At 51.0% G+C, this 18828-nt stretch overlaps 1 protein-coding gene across 1 annotated transcript; it reads right to left on the bottom strand.

The window, feature by feature from the left end:
* Positions 1 to 1770: 1770 nt before the first annotated feature.
* Bmf (Bcl2 modifying factor) lies at positions 1771 to 18687 on the bottom strand. Its single transcript, XM_023711776.1, has 4 exons — positions 18599 to 18687; positions 16269 to 16565; positions 14488 to 14648; positions 1771 to 1966 (listed from the first exon to the last, which is right to left on the bottom strand). The coding sequence occupies exons 2-4, from the start codon at positions 16558 to 16560 to the stop codon at positions 1865 to 1867; spliced, it is 555 nt and encodes a 184-aa protein (XP_023567544.1). The 5' UTR covers positions 16561 to 16565; positions 18599 to 18687; the 3' UTR covers positions 1771 to 1864.
* Positions 18688 to 18828: the final 141 nt, after the last annotated feature.

Here is an 18828-nt window from a genome sequence, read left to right as displayed (position 1 = left end):
GAGACAAGGAGGAAGGCTGGGATTCACAAGGGTCAGTGTGTCCCAGAGCCACTTTTTATATCCAGGCCCCGAGCTCCTTCTCCTTGTAAGCAGGAACCCATCTTCTTAGCAGGCAAACCACGCTATACACCCTGAGAAAATGCTTCTGGCTGAGAGGAGGTAAATATCTCCAATCATCTGAGCAGAACGAAACAAAGGCTTTTGCGCAATGTGCAGTCCCTCTCAGAACCACACCGTGAGCATATATGGCACCCTTGTAGGAATAAGGAAAGGCACCCTAACTGAGCAGAGGCAGTCTCACTTCAGTGCATGCAGAGCAGAGCAGAAAACAGGCTGGATTTCAGCCTCCTTTAGCTCCCTCTGCAGGTCTCCTCGTGCAGTGAACAACCTGCCCAACTACATCCAGAAAATCACTTGTCCTTCGCCAGTACTGAAGACTGCAGAACTGGAGGAGCTTAGATTTGTTCAGAGTTGGAAGTCTCCTCTGAACGCCTTTGATTTTCTTGAGTAGACCCAGGGTCTTCTCTGCCTTTCTTTGGGCTTTGCTTTAACTTTAGCACCAATGTTGTCTTTTCTTACATATGTAAAAATTGTAACTTAACTTCTAGGTGTCTGGCTAGCGGATTCCTTGGCTTTCTGCTATTGGAACTGCCAGACCAGCTGCTTTGAATTCCCTCCACAAGTGCCACAGCAGAGGGAAGAGTAAGCTTCGGAGGCAGCTGGGATCCTGCTGAGCTCCAGAGCGTGCCCTTCTGCCCGGCTGGAAATGGAGGAACACAGGCAATGTGTGCCCAGCTTTGACAGCCCCACAATCTAATCACTGTCTATTACTCTAAAAGTCACTTTTCCACTGGCAAAGCCATGGTCCTGGCTTCTTCCCATATCCCAGCAGGTATGAACAAAGGAATGGGGGATTCAGGAGGGAAGAGGTATGTTTTCCAAAGATACCAAGGGTCTGGGGCCATGGGGAGCAGACTCGCATCAGTGAAGTGCCCACCACATTTCCCAGCCCTGCTACAAGCCTGCCCCTTTATGTCTTCAGCATGATAGCGGGGTAGGATGCAGACCACGTGGCTGGGATTTTTGGAAACAGAGCTGACAAAGGCACAAACTGCTGGGTGCAGCATGGTGACTGGCTTTGGCTCATATGTGGCTGACAGGCAGGCAGCAGAAGTGGCGATGGTTCTACAGCAAAGGACCCATCCTGGGGCTTCCACATGGGTGCAGATCAGATGTGAGGCCTGTCCAGACGCCTGGTCCATGAGTGGTACTTTTGAGGGTCCCTGGAGAAACCTGACCCTCCCTGAGGTCTGCTGGAGGTGACAGGGTCTGGGCAAGAATCCCTGAGCCCTTGGGGGTGGGCACTGTGGAACTGGCTGGCTGGCCTGCCTGCACTTCCAGCCTTGGTTGGGAAGCCCTTGGCCCAGATCCTGGCAGGTTGAAACAGGTGACCTTAAGGGCCATGGCCCTAGGGCACTGGGAAGACTGATAGGTCTGGTGGAACAAGAGGGTCTAATCCAGTCTCCTATTTCTTAACTGAGTTCCTGTAGAAAAACTTTAGTTCACTTCCTGGACCACATTGGCTGACTGAAGAATCCATTTGCCAGGGCCCTGGAGAATTTCTGCACTGAAGACTGGCGTCAGCCTCTCTTTCAACAGTGTTTGACAAAGGCCCCCTCTCTGGTTAAGGCCCTGGACAGTGGAAAGAAGGTCCCCGCCAAGGTATGTTATATGTACATGCAGAGAGAACTGTTATATATAATAACAAAATCAACTTCACAAGACAGTGTCAGTCCTCCCGGAGGTCCTTCTGCTCCAGATCGCATGTGTTCCTGATGGCCCGTGCGGAGAGGGGAGCCCAGCCTCACCTGGGACCTGCCCCTTCTCTGTTCTCTCCTCCATTTAGACCCAAGTTGTGCAGGAAGAGTAGGACCTGCCACCATGCGCGATTCTGGTTCTGTTGGCGCTGGAAGGGAAAAAGATCACCTTAACTCCTTATTTTCAATAAGAGTTTGGCTCTCTGTGCCTTTTGGCCAACGCTCCAATCCCACAGTCCAGCAAAGGGTGAGGACGGGAGACAGGGGATAAGGAGGCGATGGCTGGGTTCTCCCCACACAATTGAAGTTTTGGCATGAAAGAGAAAGGGCCAGGATCTGTGTGTACTATGCATGAGAGGATTAGACTTGTTCCCCGGCTCACAGGATTTTCCAGAGTTTAGCCTAGTGCTGCTTTTAATCAGATTGGCTCCCGATCCCCCCCCCCAGCTCCACTGCATGAACAACAAACTTGGTTGGGAGAAAAAGAAGTCTCCCCCCTCCCTCCCCACTCCAAAGTAACACAGAGAACACTAGGGGGAGGGGGGGAGCCTCCATCTGCAAGTGATTTGACACTGTGAAGGTCAAAGGGTTAATCTTCAATTTAAACGACACTGCTGAGGCAGCAAAAACTTGATTTCATCCAGTGCAAACACACACACACACACACACACACACACACACACACACACACTCACTCAAGCACCCACCCGCTCCCCCTTCTCAGCATCTCCAGCTCTGAGCTGCCCTTTTTATAGCTGCTCTTGACAGTAAGCCATAAATAACCCCTCTTGGAGCGCTTTCCTACTGACTGGAGCCAATTAAACGTTAAGCAAGAACATACTTGAAAACAAAACAAAAACAAAGAATGCACACCATGCTCCGGAGGTTATCCCAGGTTCTACTGCAGGTTGGGAACTGGGGGACAAAGTTCGGGGGTCAGCTGCTCCCAGGGTCGTGGCTGGTGTCTGGCCCACTCCAGGTACCATTTCCCAGAGGCCAGCAGAGGCCCGGAGGGGACAAGGGGGTGCTGAAGAGGCAGTCTTTGTTCTCGCCTTGTCTGCCAGGGGAGGAGGACTGGGCTGAGGCCTCCACAGGGCTCTCAGTGGACAGGGGAATAAAAACCTAATGTGCAGAAAGAGGCCAGCACAGGCTGGACTTGGATTCCTTCAGGGGCCCCCGTCAGCAGGCACATTTATGTGAGATGCCCCAGGGAACTGGGGCCCTCTATTAGTATTTCACTACATCCATCGGCCCCCACCAGGTGACTCTTAGTCCAGTGGACAAAGGATAAAGTCAGTGGGACAACTGGACAGACCCTGAGCACAGGTCTCCTGGACTCCAGAGTTGCCAGGGTCCATCCAACTCCAGCCTCCCTGACCTTTCCCCAGGAACCACTGGCTTTCCCTTGCCCCATCGTCAGCCACACAGAGAAGCAGTGTCCACCGAAGCTGACTCAGGGCCCTTCCAATCCAGCTGAGCGCACCACAGCCCCGTGCCCATGGCAAGAGGACAGCTCTCTGCACAGAGACTGGAAAACAAGCCAGCAGGCTTGAGGCCCAGCCCTACTAGGAGGGCAAGGAAGCCTAGTGTGCACTGAGCAGAGCGGGCCTGGCCCACAGCACTGCAGATTGATAGTTTCCTTGTGTTTTGTAAACAAGATGAGTAAAAAGAGGAAACACACCCAGCTTAACAAAATCTGGTTAGAGTAAAGCAGCGTGAAAATGGATTCAGCCTGCAGCAGCTGAGCAGAAGAGGGCTCCTCCTGTCTCCCCTCCCCAGCTGCTGGCCGGGACAGGTGCAAAGGTCATGTGGTGGAACAGAAGGAGAATGCAGCCAAAGATACAGCCCTGCAGGGGGCAGGCTGCTGGCACCCTGACTTCAGGTGCCTATCCAAAAAGGACAAGTGGCAACAGCAATAACAGTAACACGAGTGGGGCCAGGCTCCATGCTGCGTGCTTCTCATGGTTAAATCTAAAATGTTCCCTGAAATGCTCCTATGCTTAGAGGTGGAGCTTTTGGAATAGGTGGTGACAGGGAGCTAAATTCACGGGTGGATTAGTCCAGTCATGAATTGTGCAGAGCTGAATGTGTGATTCGGAGGTGGGGCTCGGGCAGACAAGGCACGTCACTAGCAATGTGACCTAAAGGACACACTGCCCTCCCTGGCTCCTCCCTTCTTTTTCTGCTTCCTGTCTGTCACAAGGACCTGTTCCTCTGCCTGTCCCCTCTGCCATCCTGTTTCTGCCTTGGAGCCAGTTGACCATGGACTAAAACTGCAAACCAAAATAAATCTCGCCTCCTTTAAATTGTAGGTGTCAGGTATTTTGTTCCAGCGATGAAAACGTAACCAAAATGTGCGTTATGTCCTGGCTTCTCAAAGGATGGTCCATGGGCTTGTGGAACCAGGGATTGAACTCTGGCCCTTGCACTTGCCAGACAAGAGCTTATTCTACTGAGCTATCTCCCTGGTCCCCTCCTATGTTCCTCTTAAACCCATGTTACCGTGCCCAGTACAGCTAACCAGAGAGGTCACTTAGCCACCCCACAGCTAGTGAGTAGCAGGGACTAGACTGAACCCAGACCATCTGGCCCTCGAGCAGTATCTGTGTCACTTTGATTCAAGTGACTCTATTCATCTCTCTTTGTACTAGAGCAAAGCCCCTTTCCTGCCCTCCATGAATCATCCCAAACATCTCAGTGGCTAAGGAAGAAAGGTTGCAATTCTGTGCTATGGGGCCTAGGCCAATGCCAGCACTGTGTCACAGTCTCTCCAAAATCCCACCTAACGCAGGGGACACTTCTTGGCCCAAGATCTGCTGCGAAGGCAAGGCAACACCTTTACCTTCTCATTTGGGAGATGTCCGGGGGCTCAGCAGCTGTGCACTTGCCACCAGACAAGAAAGTGGGAGGTTTGCAGAGAGTCCCAGAAGGTCCATGCGGCACTGGCCAGCCTTCAGGAAAAATCCTGTTCTGTGCTTCTGCCTGTTACTGTCACCAGGGCTCATGAACTGGAAGGAAGGTACTACAGGCAGTGGCTAGACTTTTAAAAAAGGAGTAAGAAGGCCTAGCTTTAGGCCATGTCTCTCCCCAACCTGTTTGTGCAAACTCACTTGATCTGGAAGGAAAATGCAGGTGCTGTATTAGCTCTTTAGCCTCTAAACCCGTCCACATTACAGCTAGTGGAAGTGCTGCTGTCAACTGTCCTAAGGCCCTCGCAGGCCAGCAGAGTCAGATGCTCCAGGGGAGGGGCCCAGAAATCTGTATATTAGATAAGCTCCCTGGGTAATATTTTAAAAAGCAGATGTAATATTTATGGTATACTATATTTTATTCTCAAAGCAATATGTGTTAATTGTAGAAAAATGGGAAAATTCAAGTAATGACAAAAGAGGGCCAACAAGATAACTCAGCGGACTAAGCGCCTGCTTAGGCAAGTGCAGGGAGCAGGGTTTGATCCCTGGCATCACATGCAGTGTCGGCCCTGCCCCTGCCTCCAGGTGCGCTGAGCTGGCCACAGAGTCCCGATGGGCATGGTGGCGCACGCTGGGGAGGCTGAAAACAGGAGGAGCATTATGAGTCCAAGCTGCATAGTGAGACCCTGCACCAAATACATTAAAAAATAATTAATTAATTAAATTTATAAAAAAACAAATGCCAGAAGAGAAGATAAAAATCACTCATGAGTGTTCTAAAAGAGAACACTTCACAGTCTGGTGTCTTCTTCAGTCTCTCTGAACCACAGTAATGCCCTGCCCTGGGGGCTGAGCCAGCGATAAATCCTGCCAGGTGGCACCATAGTAGCAGGCCACAGACTGCTTTTGGAAACCATTGAAGTGCTTTGGGAGCCCTGAGGACTTTGTTAGCACAATCACCCTCACAATTACAATGCAGAGTGCCAACAACTGCATACTGTCATCCAGCAGCCTCCCTGGCATAAGCAGAGCGGCACAAACACTACCTCAGCCTCTCCTGCTTTAGGACAGCCCCCAGAGGAAACCACGCTGCCTCAAACCAAGGGGACCAAAGAATGCCCTGATTCCAAAGGACAGCAATACATAAAATATTTCCTAAAAATTAAACAAAAGGGCCTGTCTAGAAAGGAAAGGAAAAGAACTCGAAGGGAGGCCAGAGAGAGAAACAGCAAAGAGGAAGGAAACCAGCCTTTACTGAACAGGATGAAGGACACAAAGACACCAAAACACCAGAGAGCTTGGGTCCTTTCAGAGGAGGGTGTGGAGGAGAAGGCAGAGAAGGGGGAACCAGGAAGAAGTGTGCCTGGCCTCTGACTCCTGACTCTCAGCCCCTGGCACAGTGCCCAGCACACAGTCTAAGATCAAGGAGGGCAAACCCTAAGGGCAAGGCCTAGATCTCCCAGACCAGCATGGGCGCCACTCACAGAAAAGGAGTACCCAGAATGTACAAGGAGGGGGCTGGGGACAAGGAACGGAACACTCACTGTAGATGCTTCAAATTCACAGGGCCTAGGACGAGAGCAACTTTTTATTAAAGAAAAAAGAATATGGGAAGGTAGGAGCCCTAGAATGGAGGGTCAAAGTGTCTTCTTAAGGGAGAGTATGAATTAGGGTCTCAGAGAGACTGACAGATATTCTGTGGCTCCACCTTACTTTCCTGACATGGTCAGGGGAGGTAGGCGCTGGTGGATACTCAGTTACTCCTCCTTCATTGTGAGGAATGTGTAAAGAACACAGTAGGTGCTTAATAAGTGTGTGTTGGAGTGACTACTGATAACCCAACTGTCTGAGGTCAGGAACAACTGATGCCTGGCCAGGTTGAAAAATGTCCTTTATGTGACAGCCTGGGCCTCTCACCTGGGAGAGGCCAACTAGTGAAAGGCTTGAAAAAAAAAATGAATACAAAGCTGGCTGCAATATCAACAAGGTTGAATTACACAGATCTAACTCTGTTTTGTCCCATGAGGCCTCTGTAATCAGCACAAGTGTGTTCTCCATGCTGCCTGGATAAGGATCTCCCTTGGCCTGACTCTATCCAGACTCCACTCACGCCCTCTGGGGGCTCTGTACTTCGCCCCGTGCTCCAGGCGCTGCAGCAGGGCTGAGTGACCCAGAGAATCTGAACAACACACAGAGCTGTGCTGCACAAGGCTCCAGGAGGCCTTAACACACAAAGTACAAATTTACCAAACAGGTGGCAATCGATACCATCTCAGACTTGGGACAGAACACCTTCCTATCTTTTCATTTGATGCCCACAAAGACCGGGGGCACAGGAAGAATGGGTATTTTCAATCCCATTTTCCAGATGAGAAGCAAAAGCTGGGAAAAGTCAAGAATTTAGGTGGGTAATGCCAGGCCCTCTCGCTACAACATTACAGCGTGTTTCCTCACATTATGAAAGCAGTGCTACCTTTGCAAAGGGAATGGCCACAGAGGGGCTCCCCTAGTATGTTTAAAGACGTTGTTTCCAGGCCATTAACTACTTAGAAAGAATGCTACGGACCATATAGAACAAACCTTTCCAAGGCAGAGCTAACTAAAGATCAAACAGAAATAAAGGCAAGACTGGTGTGAAATGAGAACATCAGATCATGCCCTCAAACCACCCCTCATTTTCTTTAAAATGCAGAATTGGACACACTCTACTTCACAAGGAGTGCCATGCTCTATAAAGTGAGGCTTTCCTACCTCTTCCCTTTCCCCTATCACAGGCTAAAGCTACTCAGGCCAAAGCTGAGGGAAAGAGTCTTGCAGCTGAGAACAGGGACATTAAGATAAGAGCAACTTCAGGAAAATTCCACTTGGAAGCAGTTGAGAAGCTATTTTTGTTCAATCCTCATCCTCCAAGTTTTTATCAAATACCCAGCTGAGCTGAAAGTTAGGATGGATACAAAGATGATTCAGGTATAAACCTTATTCTCAAATATTTTACAATGTAATGGGGAAGAAAGCAAGAACACAACAGTAAGTATTTTATGAGGCAGAACAGGCCAGGGCAATAAATGGAAACTCCATTGTACTCTAGCTTTCTGGAATGTGCCTGCTGAGAAGCAGGTGCGGGAGGTGGAAGATCATGGTTTTAGAATCAATCAGCAGTGTGTGACCCCCAGCCCAGCCACTCACTCCATAACTAATGCATGTTACTTGGCTTCTCTGAGCCCTTGTCTCCTATAAAATGGGAACAAGTGGGTCTAGAAGTACAAGGTTGCCCTGATGATTAAATGAGAAAAATAAACTGGAAGTCCCAGGTTCCGTGGCAGCACAGAGCAGCTCACTCTTTCCTGCGGAGTACCGGAAAATGTGGGACCCAGCCGAGGATACTTAATGCTCCCCTGGTCAAGCTCTGAATGCAGGCCCTGCCCTTGGAGCATCACCTCCACAGGAGATGCATGAAGCCTTGGCGAGATACCAGGCTTTTCTCTCTAAGACTGGTCACAGTAGCCAAAAGCAACTGGGCTCCAAATCCCAGCCTGCCAAGCTGAGCCAGGGATTCTGACACCCAGGGTAACCCAGAGCCCAGTGGGCCCCAGATTGCTTCTGACCCAGACACCCAAGTAGCCAGCAATATTGCAAAAAGGAAAAGAAAAAAATACTGCTTGCCAAGAGCTCCCTCAGCCCGGCCAGCAGTGCTAACAGGGTGCTGAGGCCACTATGGCAACACCAGTCACTCCTCCAGGAAAGACTAGGTGGTCTGACGGGGGTCCAGCAGCAAGGCCTCCCGACCCCAGCTGTGGGCATAGGCTCCACCCTCCCTACCCAGCATCCCCTCCCCACACCGGGGTCACTTTGTGTTTCAGTTTCTCTCTGTCTCAGAATGGCTCCATCCAACCACAGGCACTTCTAAAGCTCTCAGGAGGGAACAGTAGTGTGCCCTGGTCAGAGAGGAGGGAGGCAGGAAGGGATACAGTAAGGGCAGGCCTGTTTTGGAGTAGGCAATGGAGAAGGAACCCCAAGGCTCTGACTCCCTGCTTTTGTCCTATCTGGGGCCAATTTGTTACACGGGACAATGCAAAAACAGGACAAGGGTGAAGGTAAGCATCCCTCTAGCTGGCTGCTCTTCTTCTGGCCATGGGCCATATACTCTTGGCTGCCAGGCAAGGATCATAAGGCAAACCAGATATTTTTATTTATCCTTCTGTTCTGGCTTGTGTTCAGATGTCCCCTGAAAGCCTCATGTGGTCAAAGATGGAGCTTTTTCAAAGGTAGCTGGCTGTACGGTGTGTTATGGTGGGATTCATCCATGGTACAGTGCTAAGACCAAGGATGCTAGGATTAAGGGTGTCGGGGCTCCCACCCTAAGTAGCCTGGATGAGACGTGAGGGACAGAAAGAGCTAAGGATGCTTCCTTGTTGCTTTGCTACCATGAACTACTTCTCTTCTGTAGTGCCACCCTGCCTTGGAGCCATCTACAAGGAGCTAAATGAACCCTTCCTACTTCAACTTCTGGTACTTCGTCTCAGCATGGAGATAAAAGTAACTAAGACACCTTCTTTATGCCTCCCCCAACCTCCCCCCCCCCCACATACACCTTCCAAAGCCACATCAAACTCCCATTCCCATGGCCTGCCTAGGATGGACAGGGAGAAACAAACTGTCCGGAACTATAGGGCCCTTCTGGAAGAGAGAGCAGTCAGGTGCAGAGTGTGTGGGGAACTCAGCCTCTAGTCTGCCATGCGGATGACTCAGAAGCTAAATTTAGCGAGTGATATAAACAGAGCCAGCCACAGAGCAAACACAGGGCCCCCAAGTCCCAGCACTGGTGCATGAGCACGCGCACAGGCGTGCAGACGCGCGTGCGCACACACACACACACACAGAGCCTCTCCACTGTTGCTCCTCCCCTATCCTCACTCCTCCCTTGGCACCTAGGACCTGCCACTCCTGGGACAGACACTTGCTCTCTCTAGGGGCACTGCTCACTTGAGGGTGAACCACTGGGGCCTCTGTCCACAGCTGTCCCCTGTAGAACTCAGGTGACCTCTTAATCTTTCTGAGATCCAGACAACCACTCACCTACAAGGACAGCACCCTGAAGAGTCAGGAAGCAGTCAGGCCCTCCCTGAACAAAGGACCCAGGCTGCCTGGCAGAGAAACTGCTGGTTAATGAACCATGCAATCACCAACTTCAGTATGACTTTCAAGTAGAGTCCCAAGAACTGTAAATCAGGCCTAACAAAACTCCCAAACTCATTTTTTAAATATATTTCCAAAGATGTACAAGTCTATCGTTGTTGTCTCCAGTGCTAGGGATCCAACCCAGGGCCTCACACAAGCTAGGCAAGTACTCTACCCCTGAGCTACATCTATACCCCAGTAGTTACATGTATTATGCTTCTCTAATGCCTTTCATGGCAATTCTGCAAGTAAGCATTGGAACCAGAGGCTCGGTTACGTGGTCTGTCCATTAGCGAAGACCATGTAAGTGGCAGAGCTGGGATTTTAGTCCAGAACTACTGAAGTCCAGGATCCTTCCTGTGATACCACAACTAAAGGTTGTTTCAACTGAATGATTGAAATTTTTCTTAGATTTCATTTTCCAAAAAGTCTAATTACTATTCAGGGAATTTCCAAATCAGACTTTTCTGAATGGAGCCATACCTAGTCCATTTAAAGGAACCATTTCTGGGGGTTGGGGAGATAGCCCAGTAAAATAAGTACTTGCCTGGCAAGTGCAAGGTCCTGAGTTCAATCCCCAGAACCGCAAAAAAAAAAAAAAAAAAACAAGTAAAGGAACCATTTCTAATATAAAGAATTCCAGCCCTCCTGTAGCTTCAGACTCACTCAGTGTTCCACCGCAGCTACCTTTTTGAGACTCTTTAGCTTTATAACATCATCCAGACCTGCGTAAATTTCAAGATGGGCCAATGGAAAAAGAGGCTTTTCCAAGAGGAGGGAACCAGTTCCTCACCTTTCTTCCCTAGGCATTTGCTGGAAAAGACCCTAGCATGGGAAATGGGAAGAAGCTGAGGCTCGTTTCAGCCAGGGCAGCCTGTGAGCTCAGAAACTGGAAGGACTAGGGAACAGTAGGACATCGCCCTCACAGAACCCAAGTCAGACTACATCACTGTCAGTGGGCATCAGGAATCCCAGTGCAGCCTTGGTTTAAGAGGAACAAAGAGGGAAACCTTCCCACCTGACTTAGTCAGCAGTAGGGCATGTGGCAAGATTTGGAAGTTTTATCTCCACTCACTTGGCCTTCGGCTCTCTCACTGGTTCAGAAACCCAAAGAGCTAATGCTGGGCACTGGCTAACTAATCTTCCACCTCTATATTCTCACCAGTGGGTCCAGAGAAGCCACCTAGAACCAACTTTTTGGGCAACCAGGTTAGCCTCCCACCTACCTGCATTCTTCAGGAAACATGCAGAGATGGCACATGGCCTGCATACTGTGACAACCCAGGAAATCTGGAACCCGCTGTATGCTGCCCTCTCCCCGACCCCCTATTTCATATCTCCAAGGAAGGTTTCCCTAGTGCAGGAAAAACAACAACAACAACAACAAACCGAAAAAAATGGGTCTATAACAAGGAACAGAAGGGGGACCTTGCAATTCCTATAAGATTGAAGGCTAGTCTTCATGGTCTAGACATGGTTACAGACTTAGGAGGGAAGGAGATCAGGCCTTCCCAACCTCTGTATGCCTTTGGGGCTGCCTATCTCAGAGGGTCTTTAAATGTTGCCCACATTGATGGGGAACAATTGTTACTCCCTGAGGAAAAATGGATAAGGTAAAGGTCCACAATTGGGCAGCTTGGATACTGGTGTCTGTGGACAGGACAGGCAGAGAAGGTTCAGGGACAGCAGATCTGCTCAGAGTTGAGCTTGGCAGGGAGAAAGAGAAATGAACTGTGAACCAACAAAACAAAATCGGAATTAGAAGCAGAAGGAAACAAGTATTCAAGAACATCTACAGCTATAAGGGAGGTGATGGAGTATTAATTAGCTCCATTGTAGTAATCATTCACACTATCTATGTATCTCAAAGCGTGATGTTAGATACTTTACATATGCATGACTTTGTCAAACATATTTTAAAAAATCACTATGAGTGTAAAATTTTTCTAGATTTTTCTCACTTAATCTTCATGATAAAATGCTGTAGTGTTAGATTTAATTTACAGAAGAGGAAACAGGCTCAGCAAGGTCAACTGACTTCCCAATGCCATTAGCTACTGGTGAGCCTCAGGTGACAGGGTTCTTATTTAAACTTGAGCCCTCAACCTCTGTACCTGAAGACTGAAGACTGAACCCCTGACAATTTCCTTCTCAGTGCCTTACTCTCTCAGCCTCCAAAAATGACAGGGCCTGGGGGATTATTCAGTGGTAGAATGTTTGCCCAGCATGTGTGAAGCCCTGGGTTCAATCCCCACTACCACCAAAAAAGGTGGGTGGGGGGGGAGAGAGACAGAGAGACAGAGAGAGAGAGAGAGAGAGAGAGAGAGAGAGAGAGAGAGGAACAGGGAATGGAGAAAGAAAATTAAAATGTCAGAGTGACAACAATACTTTCTAGACATGAACTAGTAAACCACAGCTTATGTGACGGTCAAGCTCATAAGTGACTCATTTTTTAAGCCAGATTTAAAAGATCCAGGAGTGCTAGTGTTCTATCTACTATCACTGTGGCCCTTTGTGGGGAAAAGAAAGCTAAAAGCCAGAGGACTAGAGATAATTCTCCAGAAGAAGACAAAAGGCCTGTCTCTTTGTGAAGGAAAACCTGACTGAACCCAACTCTTTGGACTTGAAAGGCCTTACTGGTCATCTTCCTGCCCCTGCAAAGTAGAAAAGTAAGTGACTGCCAGGAAGACAGGGGCACAGAAACTTGGCATCAGTGTAGGATGACGTGCAGGGCAGGGAAGGCTCATGGACTTCTCTACCAGTTTTACTTCTCCCCAGCTAGGGTGGTCCTAGCTGAGACCAGTCCAGATCTGCCCTGCTCCTTCAAGTACACAGTACCAATCTGGGAAAAATAATACCAGGCAGCAAAGAGTGGGTCAGACCTCAAGATAAGGGCCTCCTCCTGCAACAGGGTGCAGCTGGGCAAAAGAGGCCTCTCAGCCTGCTCCAGGCTCCCTCTGGATGGTGAACATTCTAGGGAAAAAAAACCTATTGAGCCAGGTTAGATTACTCTGAATGAAGAAAGCTGCCTCCCAGATGTCCTGTAGACCAAGTTAGGAACCAACAGCCTCTGCATCCTCCCTGCTCTTTGCCATCATCAGGCCCAGAAACTAAGATGGGCTCATTCATGGGCCTGTACAACCAGGATAGAGTGAATGGGCAGGAAGCAGGCCAGGAGACTGACAGCAAAAATCCTGGAAACCATAACATGGGCCAAAAGGAAACTCTAAGCCGAGCTTCCACAAAACAATCGGAGAGAACAGGGACCAAGCTGGGACCAGGGGGCCACTCTCCCTTTCTGATTGTCAAGAGCTGGAAGAGCTGACCAGGACCAGGTCTTGCCCTAAATCTCCCCCAGAATCCTCTGGCTGAAGGTAGAACATGTAACCTCCATGGCCTGATCTCAGGAATCCCAAGGTCAATCTTCATCCTCACCCAAATCCTGTTTCTTCTGGTGCTGGCAACAATTTGATCTCAAAGTCAAACTGACCACTACCAATAAGTCTCTTCCGGTCACCTGAAGTTACTTATCTAATCTCAGAGTCTGCAGAATCATGCTAGTTATTTATTTTCTTAACTTTCAGACAGACAGACAGGCAGGCAGGCAAACAGGCAGGCAGACAGACAAGACACACACACACACACACACACACACACACACATACACACACACACACATCAGGTCAAGGACATAGTCCCAGGGGTTAGGAACGTGTTCCCTGCCAGGTGGCATGGCTTTGCCTGGACAGTGGCTATAACAGCACAATCCAGCCTCAGGTTTCTCTCCCCACCTTGGCAGCCATCCAGAAAGCATGCCAGGTGAGGAAGGGTTAAGTGCCTGAGGCCAGGCTCAGACAGTGGCTGTCGTGCAGCAGGGCAGTTTCCAGCCTATGGCACCAAGGGCTCCTCCAGCACGAGCCTGCCAGCCGCCGCCTTTGTTGATGGTCTCTGCCACATGCTCTGCTGACATGCGATGCTCCGCCCTGGCGGAGCTGGTGCCAGGCTGCCGCAGAACGCCTGGCTGGCCGCCGGTCTGGGGAGACTCTCGAGGTGTGCTCAGAGTCCCAGGCCTGCGGCTGGGGTTCCCAGACAGACAGTGAGGAGTGGCTCCCCAGCTGGAAAGTGTCAGGTTTCAACCGGTTCCACCGCTTTCCCCCACTCAGGCCCCATCCTTGGGCCTGATTACCCCTTCCCGCTGCACCTCTTCAGGCTCCCCCAACTGCCCACTCCACTGCAGCGCCCTGGAAATCTTCCCCTCTGGTCTGTGACACACAAGTGCCAACCCTGGTCTGGAAAACAAGAGTCTGCCAAGCTAAGCTGGAGAAAGCCACCCAGTTCAAAAGGAGAGGTCACAGTGGCTTTTGGCTCTTATGGGGCAGGGGCTAAGGACAGGCAGATAACAACGTGGGGCTCAGAGACAAGGGTGAGAGTGCTCATCCAGTTGGGTCCATGGGATTGATAGGAATGACAAAAGCCAAGTCCACAATCACTGGGCAGGGACCAGCTGCTGGGGAGGACAAAGGCAGGCTTTGGCCCCCAGCCCCAGCAGACGCATCCCCCATTCCAGCCCTTAGGCCTACTTGTTGCATGTGAAGCCGGTGGAACTGGTCAGCAATGCACCGAAGCTTCCGGGCGATCTGTACCTCTGCTCGATGTTGCCACTGACCTTCGGGAGGCTGCTCCTCAAGGGGCAAGCCTGCAGGGAAACTGGCAGGGAGAGGAAGCCGGTAGCCAGCATTGCCTGCGAAAAGAGAAGACCCACATCTCAGTCTTCTCCACCCCTGTCCCATCCTCTCCTTGTCTGCCCTTCTGGCCATGACCCGGGCTTGAGGGTAAACATTAGGATGGGGAGGAAAAGGAAGAAGCCTTCCTTCACCAGGCCACTTGGCCAAGCTTGGACAGTCTTCCCTCCTGCCGCCCAAGTGTTTAATTACAAAAAAAACAAAAAAAAAAAAAAAAAAAAAAACAAAACTGATGAAGGGACTTGGGGTAGGGTTCGGTGGATCTTAGCATGTGTAAAGCCCTGGGTTCAATCTCCTGGGTGCACACACATACACAAACACAAACAAATTGCTGCCAGGAGAAGAAAGCCTTCTCTTCACTCTTTACTGTGCTCCAGTCACTGTCAGTGCCACGGCACAGGGCAGGGTGGTAATGTGTGCAAGTGAGCGTGCCAACCTTCTGTCCTTATTTATCAAGCCACACTTGACCACAATTTATTATTAATGTAGCAGCAGGTTGCAGCTCTTCTCTGGAAAACCACAAGCAGCCTCAAGAGTTCCTGGGGTAAGCAAAGCAGGACACAGAGAAAAACAACACATGGACCATCTTTCCTCTTCTAGCGAAGCAGAGAGAAAGATGGGCTCAACACCCGAAGCTCTGGGCAGCAGCACAAAAGCGAGAGGAAACTCCTGAGGCCTGCAGAGCAGCCAAGGTCCTCCCTGGAGCTCGCTGCAAGAGCAGCTCTCTGCGAGCAGGGTACTTGCCAAGGGCTGGCACCAGTATGGCCACTAGGGGCACCAGCCCACCTGCCTTTTCCCTCCTTTTCCTGCTTGCCAGGCTGCCAGCCTTGTCCAACTTCTCAGACTCCCTCCAGAATTCGCTTCACCAGCAGCGCCGCATGGAGCAGTTCCCTTGGGCAACAGTGTATCCCACTCTGTTTAGCAGACACTGCAGTGTCACTGTGAGCTGTCCCCCTCGCTCCACCAGCCAGTGTGCTAAAAGAAGAAAACAGCCAAGTGGCCAGCCCTGCCCCTTTGCCAAAGGAGGACATATGTCTTATAAAACAAACCACTACGCCCACAAATGAAGGAGTCTTATCTGATTGAGAGTTAGAAAGAGCCCCTCTGCTGGCACTGGGCCTAGGCAGGGCCAACCTCTTTCTCCATTTCCCCTTCCAAGCACAGAAAGTCCCAAGTGACAACCGGGGTCACCTTCTGCCTTCGAGAACCCTCCAGGCCCAAACTGGCTGGGTTTTCCCCTGAGTGTCAACAGCGAGTCACAGATCTCCCAGCCTTCTCTAAAATAACATTAGCTACTTTAGAGAAAGCAAATCACTACCAGCACTGAAAGACTGAGCCACTCCAAGGCACAGGATGTGAAAGGAGATACCATGGGCCCCAGGATCCCTGCACGAATGGACAACAGCGCAGAAAGCAAAGCAAAGCAATCTACCTTGTGCAGAGCCTAGCACAGGTGACAAACAGTAACAAGGAGAGATGCAAAAGGCAAAAAGATGAGGGATCAACAGCCTCTGCTGCTTATCTTGAAAAAGAAAGAGCAGAGGACAGGTTTAGGGAGAGCAAATCCCTTCTCTTCCCCCATCCTCTATAGGAGGAGTCCTAAGGCTAAGAGCACTCACCATAAAAGAGTCGCTGGGGTTCCTCAGTCACCCCACAAGGCAGCATGACACCCTGGCTTGGAGAGGATGGGCTGAGGGTCTGAGTGGCCTTGTCTTCCTGGCTGGTGGGTCGAAGCCCAGGGCCACAGCAGTGGGTGAGAGGGAAGAGGTGCAGCCGACCAAGGGGACAATCCAGCTGGCTCTGGGCAAAGAGATCAGCAGAGAGCAGGCTCCCAGGCTGGGTCCCTGGCTCCCCATCCTCGGGTTGGAATACATCATCCTCCAGCTCCTCCACACACTGAGGTGGCTCCATCTCCCCTGTTAGGGACCAACACAGGCATCTGGGATGCTGCCCACCCAGGCCACACCCAGAGGTCCTCCCTCTCTTCTTTCTTTCCTGCTTCCCCTTCTCATCTGAGGGAGCTGAGCTAGGTGCGGATGGGATAGGTGATGCCCAGTCCCTAAATGGGCACTGCTTCAACCTCAAGGTCCTCTCCAGACTTCTTCTTGGGGCCCATCAGAGCCACCCTTCCCCTGACCTCTTCTGATCTAAGCAGGTCACAAAGTTTGAGTTTGAGGGTTGTGAGTGATAGCAGGTGCTACCATCACACAGGGCACCGAGGACAACAGATCCAAGTCTAGCCTCTGTAAGTGGCTATGGGAGCCAGAAAAGGGCAGTGACTGACTACATAAACAATGCTCAGCACTCACACATGCACACGTATGGGTGTGCGCGCACACACACACACACACACACACACATACTGACCACTGAAGAAGTATTCTCCAAGCTCTCATCTCGGTCTGAGCTAAGCTCCAAGCTCAGCAGCAAAAACAAAAGCAGCAATAATTCTAGGCCAGCTAGGTTCCCTCCAAACCTGCTAAGCCCCACCCACCACCATGCACGCTGGTCTCCACCCCCTGCTTGCACAACACAACAAACAGTTCTGCGGTGTACTTAAGCGTGTGTCCTGAGAGAGGAGATAAAGAGCTAAGTTAGTCACTGTAGTCGCCTCCTCAGCACTCCTCGAGCACAGCAGAGCCATTAGCCCACCACAAGTTGGCCTTTGGAGAAGTCCAGGCTTTGGCAAAGTGTCCAGCCTCCCCCAGCTCAGTCTAGTCACTGATCTCCAATCTTCCTCACGCCCCAGCCTCCTGTTCCTGCCAGTGTTGACCTGAGATTACTGCACTGTGCCTCACAGAAGGAAGTGAAATTCAGTCCTCTCTCTGACCTCACTCACTGCCTGTACCACTCAGGTTGTTGATGTGAGTTTCTTGGTGATACAGAAGTTCCTCTTGCTCCACCTGATGGCTCTTGGAAGTCTGCTCCCTGAGCCACCCAGCTCTCCCCACCCCCCTTAGGACCCTGGGAGCAACTAGAAGCAGCAACCACCAGAATGGTTAAGGAAACAGCCCCAGACCTTGTCCCTATCAGGATCAATTAAATATTCCCAAGAGTTTTGTCTCCTGTCTGCAATCTGAAGCACAAGCCAAGTGGCTAGACTTCTCAGTCAAATTCAGAAGACCTGCCTTTCCCAAAGCAAGTCCTCTGAAGCACTAGCTCCGAGCCTTCCTCCACCCCATCTGTTCCTTGCTCCGCACAGTCCTGCCTCTGCCCCCTTCCCAGGACAGTGAGGCAGTGCCTGATAGGATGACAACGCAGACCTCTCTAGATAGTGTGTCCCAATATGTATGTGTGTGCGGGGTGCTTATCAGCAACAGGAAACAAAGTGCTTCCCTGAGAGGATCAAGTGCTGTCACCTGGCAGGGGCTCCCCTTCTGCCCTTCAGCCTCCAAGGCAGGCTGGCAACCCCAACCTAAAAAGGGGTGCTCCACAGCCAATCAAAAGAGGAGTCATTGTCTTGGTTTCTTTTGAAGCTTATCACCTCCCCTCCCCCTCCCAGCATAGCCCCAAAGTCCAGTTCTTTCCTGGACTGGACAGTGGGGGAGGTGTAGCCAGAAAGCGTGGCTCTGAAAACTCCGGGGACCCCCTGCCACTCTCCACAGGAACTGCAGGTGGCTCTCCCGCTGCTGGGAGCCTCGGGAGGGGCCTGACGCGGTCCAGCAAAGGGGCCCTCTCTGTCTTCCTGGGGCAGAAGTGGTGATGTTCACACTGGCAGGATAGGTGTGGACATCACTTGCTGAGGTCACTGCCAGGGAATGCTTTTATTCCTACCCAGGGAACTAAAGCATGTAGAAACCAACCCAGAGCAGAAGAGATCAAACTAGGATGCTGAACTTAAGACTCCTCCTCCTCTCAGAAGAAGGTAGTGGTTAAAATCTCGGGGCACGCGCGCGCGCGTACACGTACACACACACACACACACACACACACACACACACACGCAGACCTGGGTGACTCCAGGAGAGAGAATCGGCCTCCGAGTCGTGGTGCCAGGGCTCTGCGCCAGGGTCCAGCGTGACGAGCACTCAGGGGCTGGGCGCCCAGACTCGATGGGGAAGAAGGGGGAAGCCCACTGTTAAGGAGAGGGGGCTTCAGAGTGCGCAGGGAGACAGAACGTCCCCAATTCCCCGCCCTACCCCTCAGCCAGACCCAGAGGCCAGGCCATCTCAGGCGCCC

This window comes from Octodon degus, unplaced genomic scaffold, assembly GCF_000260255.1.
Source record: "Octodon degus isolate 3935 unplaced genomic scaffold, OctDeg1.0 scaffold00002, whole genome shotgun sequence".
In the NCBI taxonomy this organism is placed as follows: Eukaryota; Metazoa; Chordata; class Mammalia; order Rodentia; family Octodontidae; genus Octodon; species Octodon degus.
Note: the sequence above shows the minus strand (reverse complement) of the source record. Positions and strands in the feature narration are given on the sequence as shown.

Bases quoted from the DNA above. Each gene is read 5' to 3' on its own strand.
- Bmf (XM_023711776.1), bottom strand. From the start codon at position 16,560: ATGGAGCCACCTCAGTGTGTGGAGGAGCTGGAGGATGATGTATTCCAA. The intron at 14,649-16,268 runs GTGAGTGCTCTT...CTCTTTTCGCAG, and splicing joins ACCCCAGCGACTCTTTTATG to GCAATGCTGGCTACCGGCTT. The intron at 1,967-14,487 runs GTAGGCCTAAGG...TTTCCCTTCCAG, and splicing joins ACCGGCTTCACATGCAACAA to CGCCAACAGAACCAGAATCG.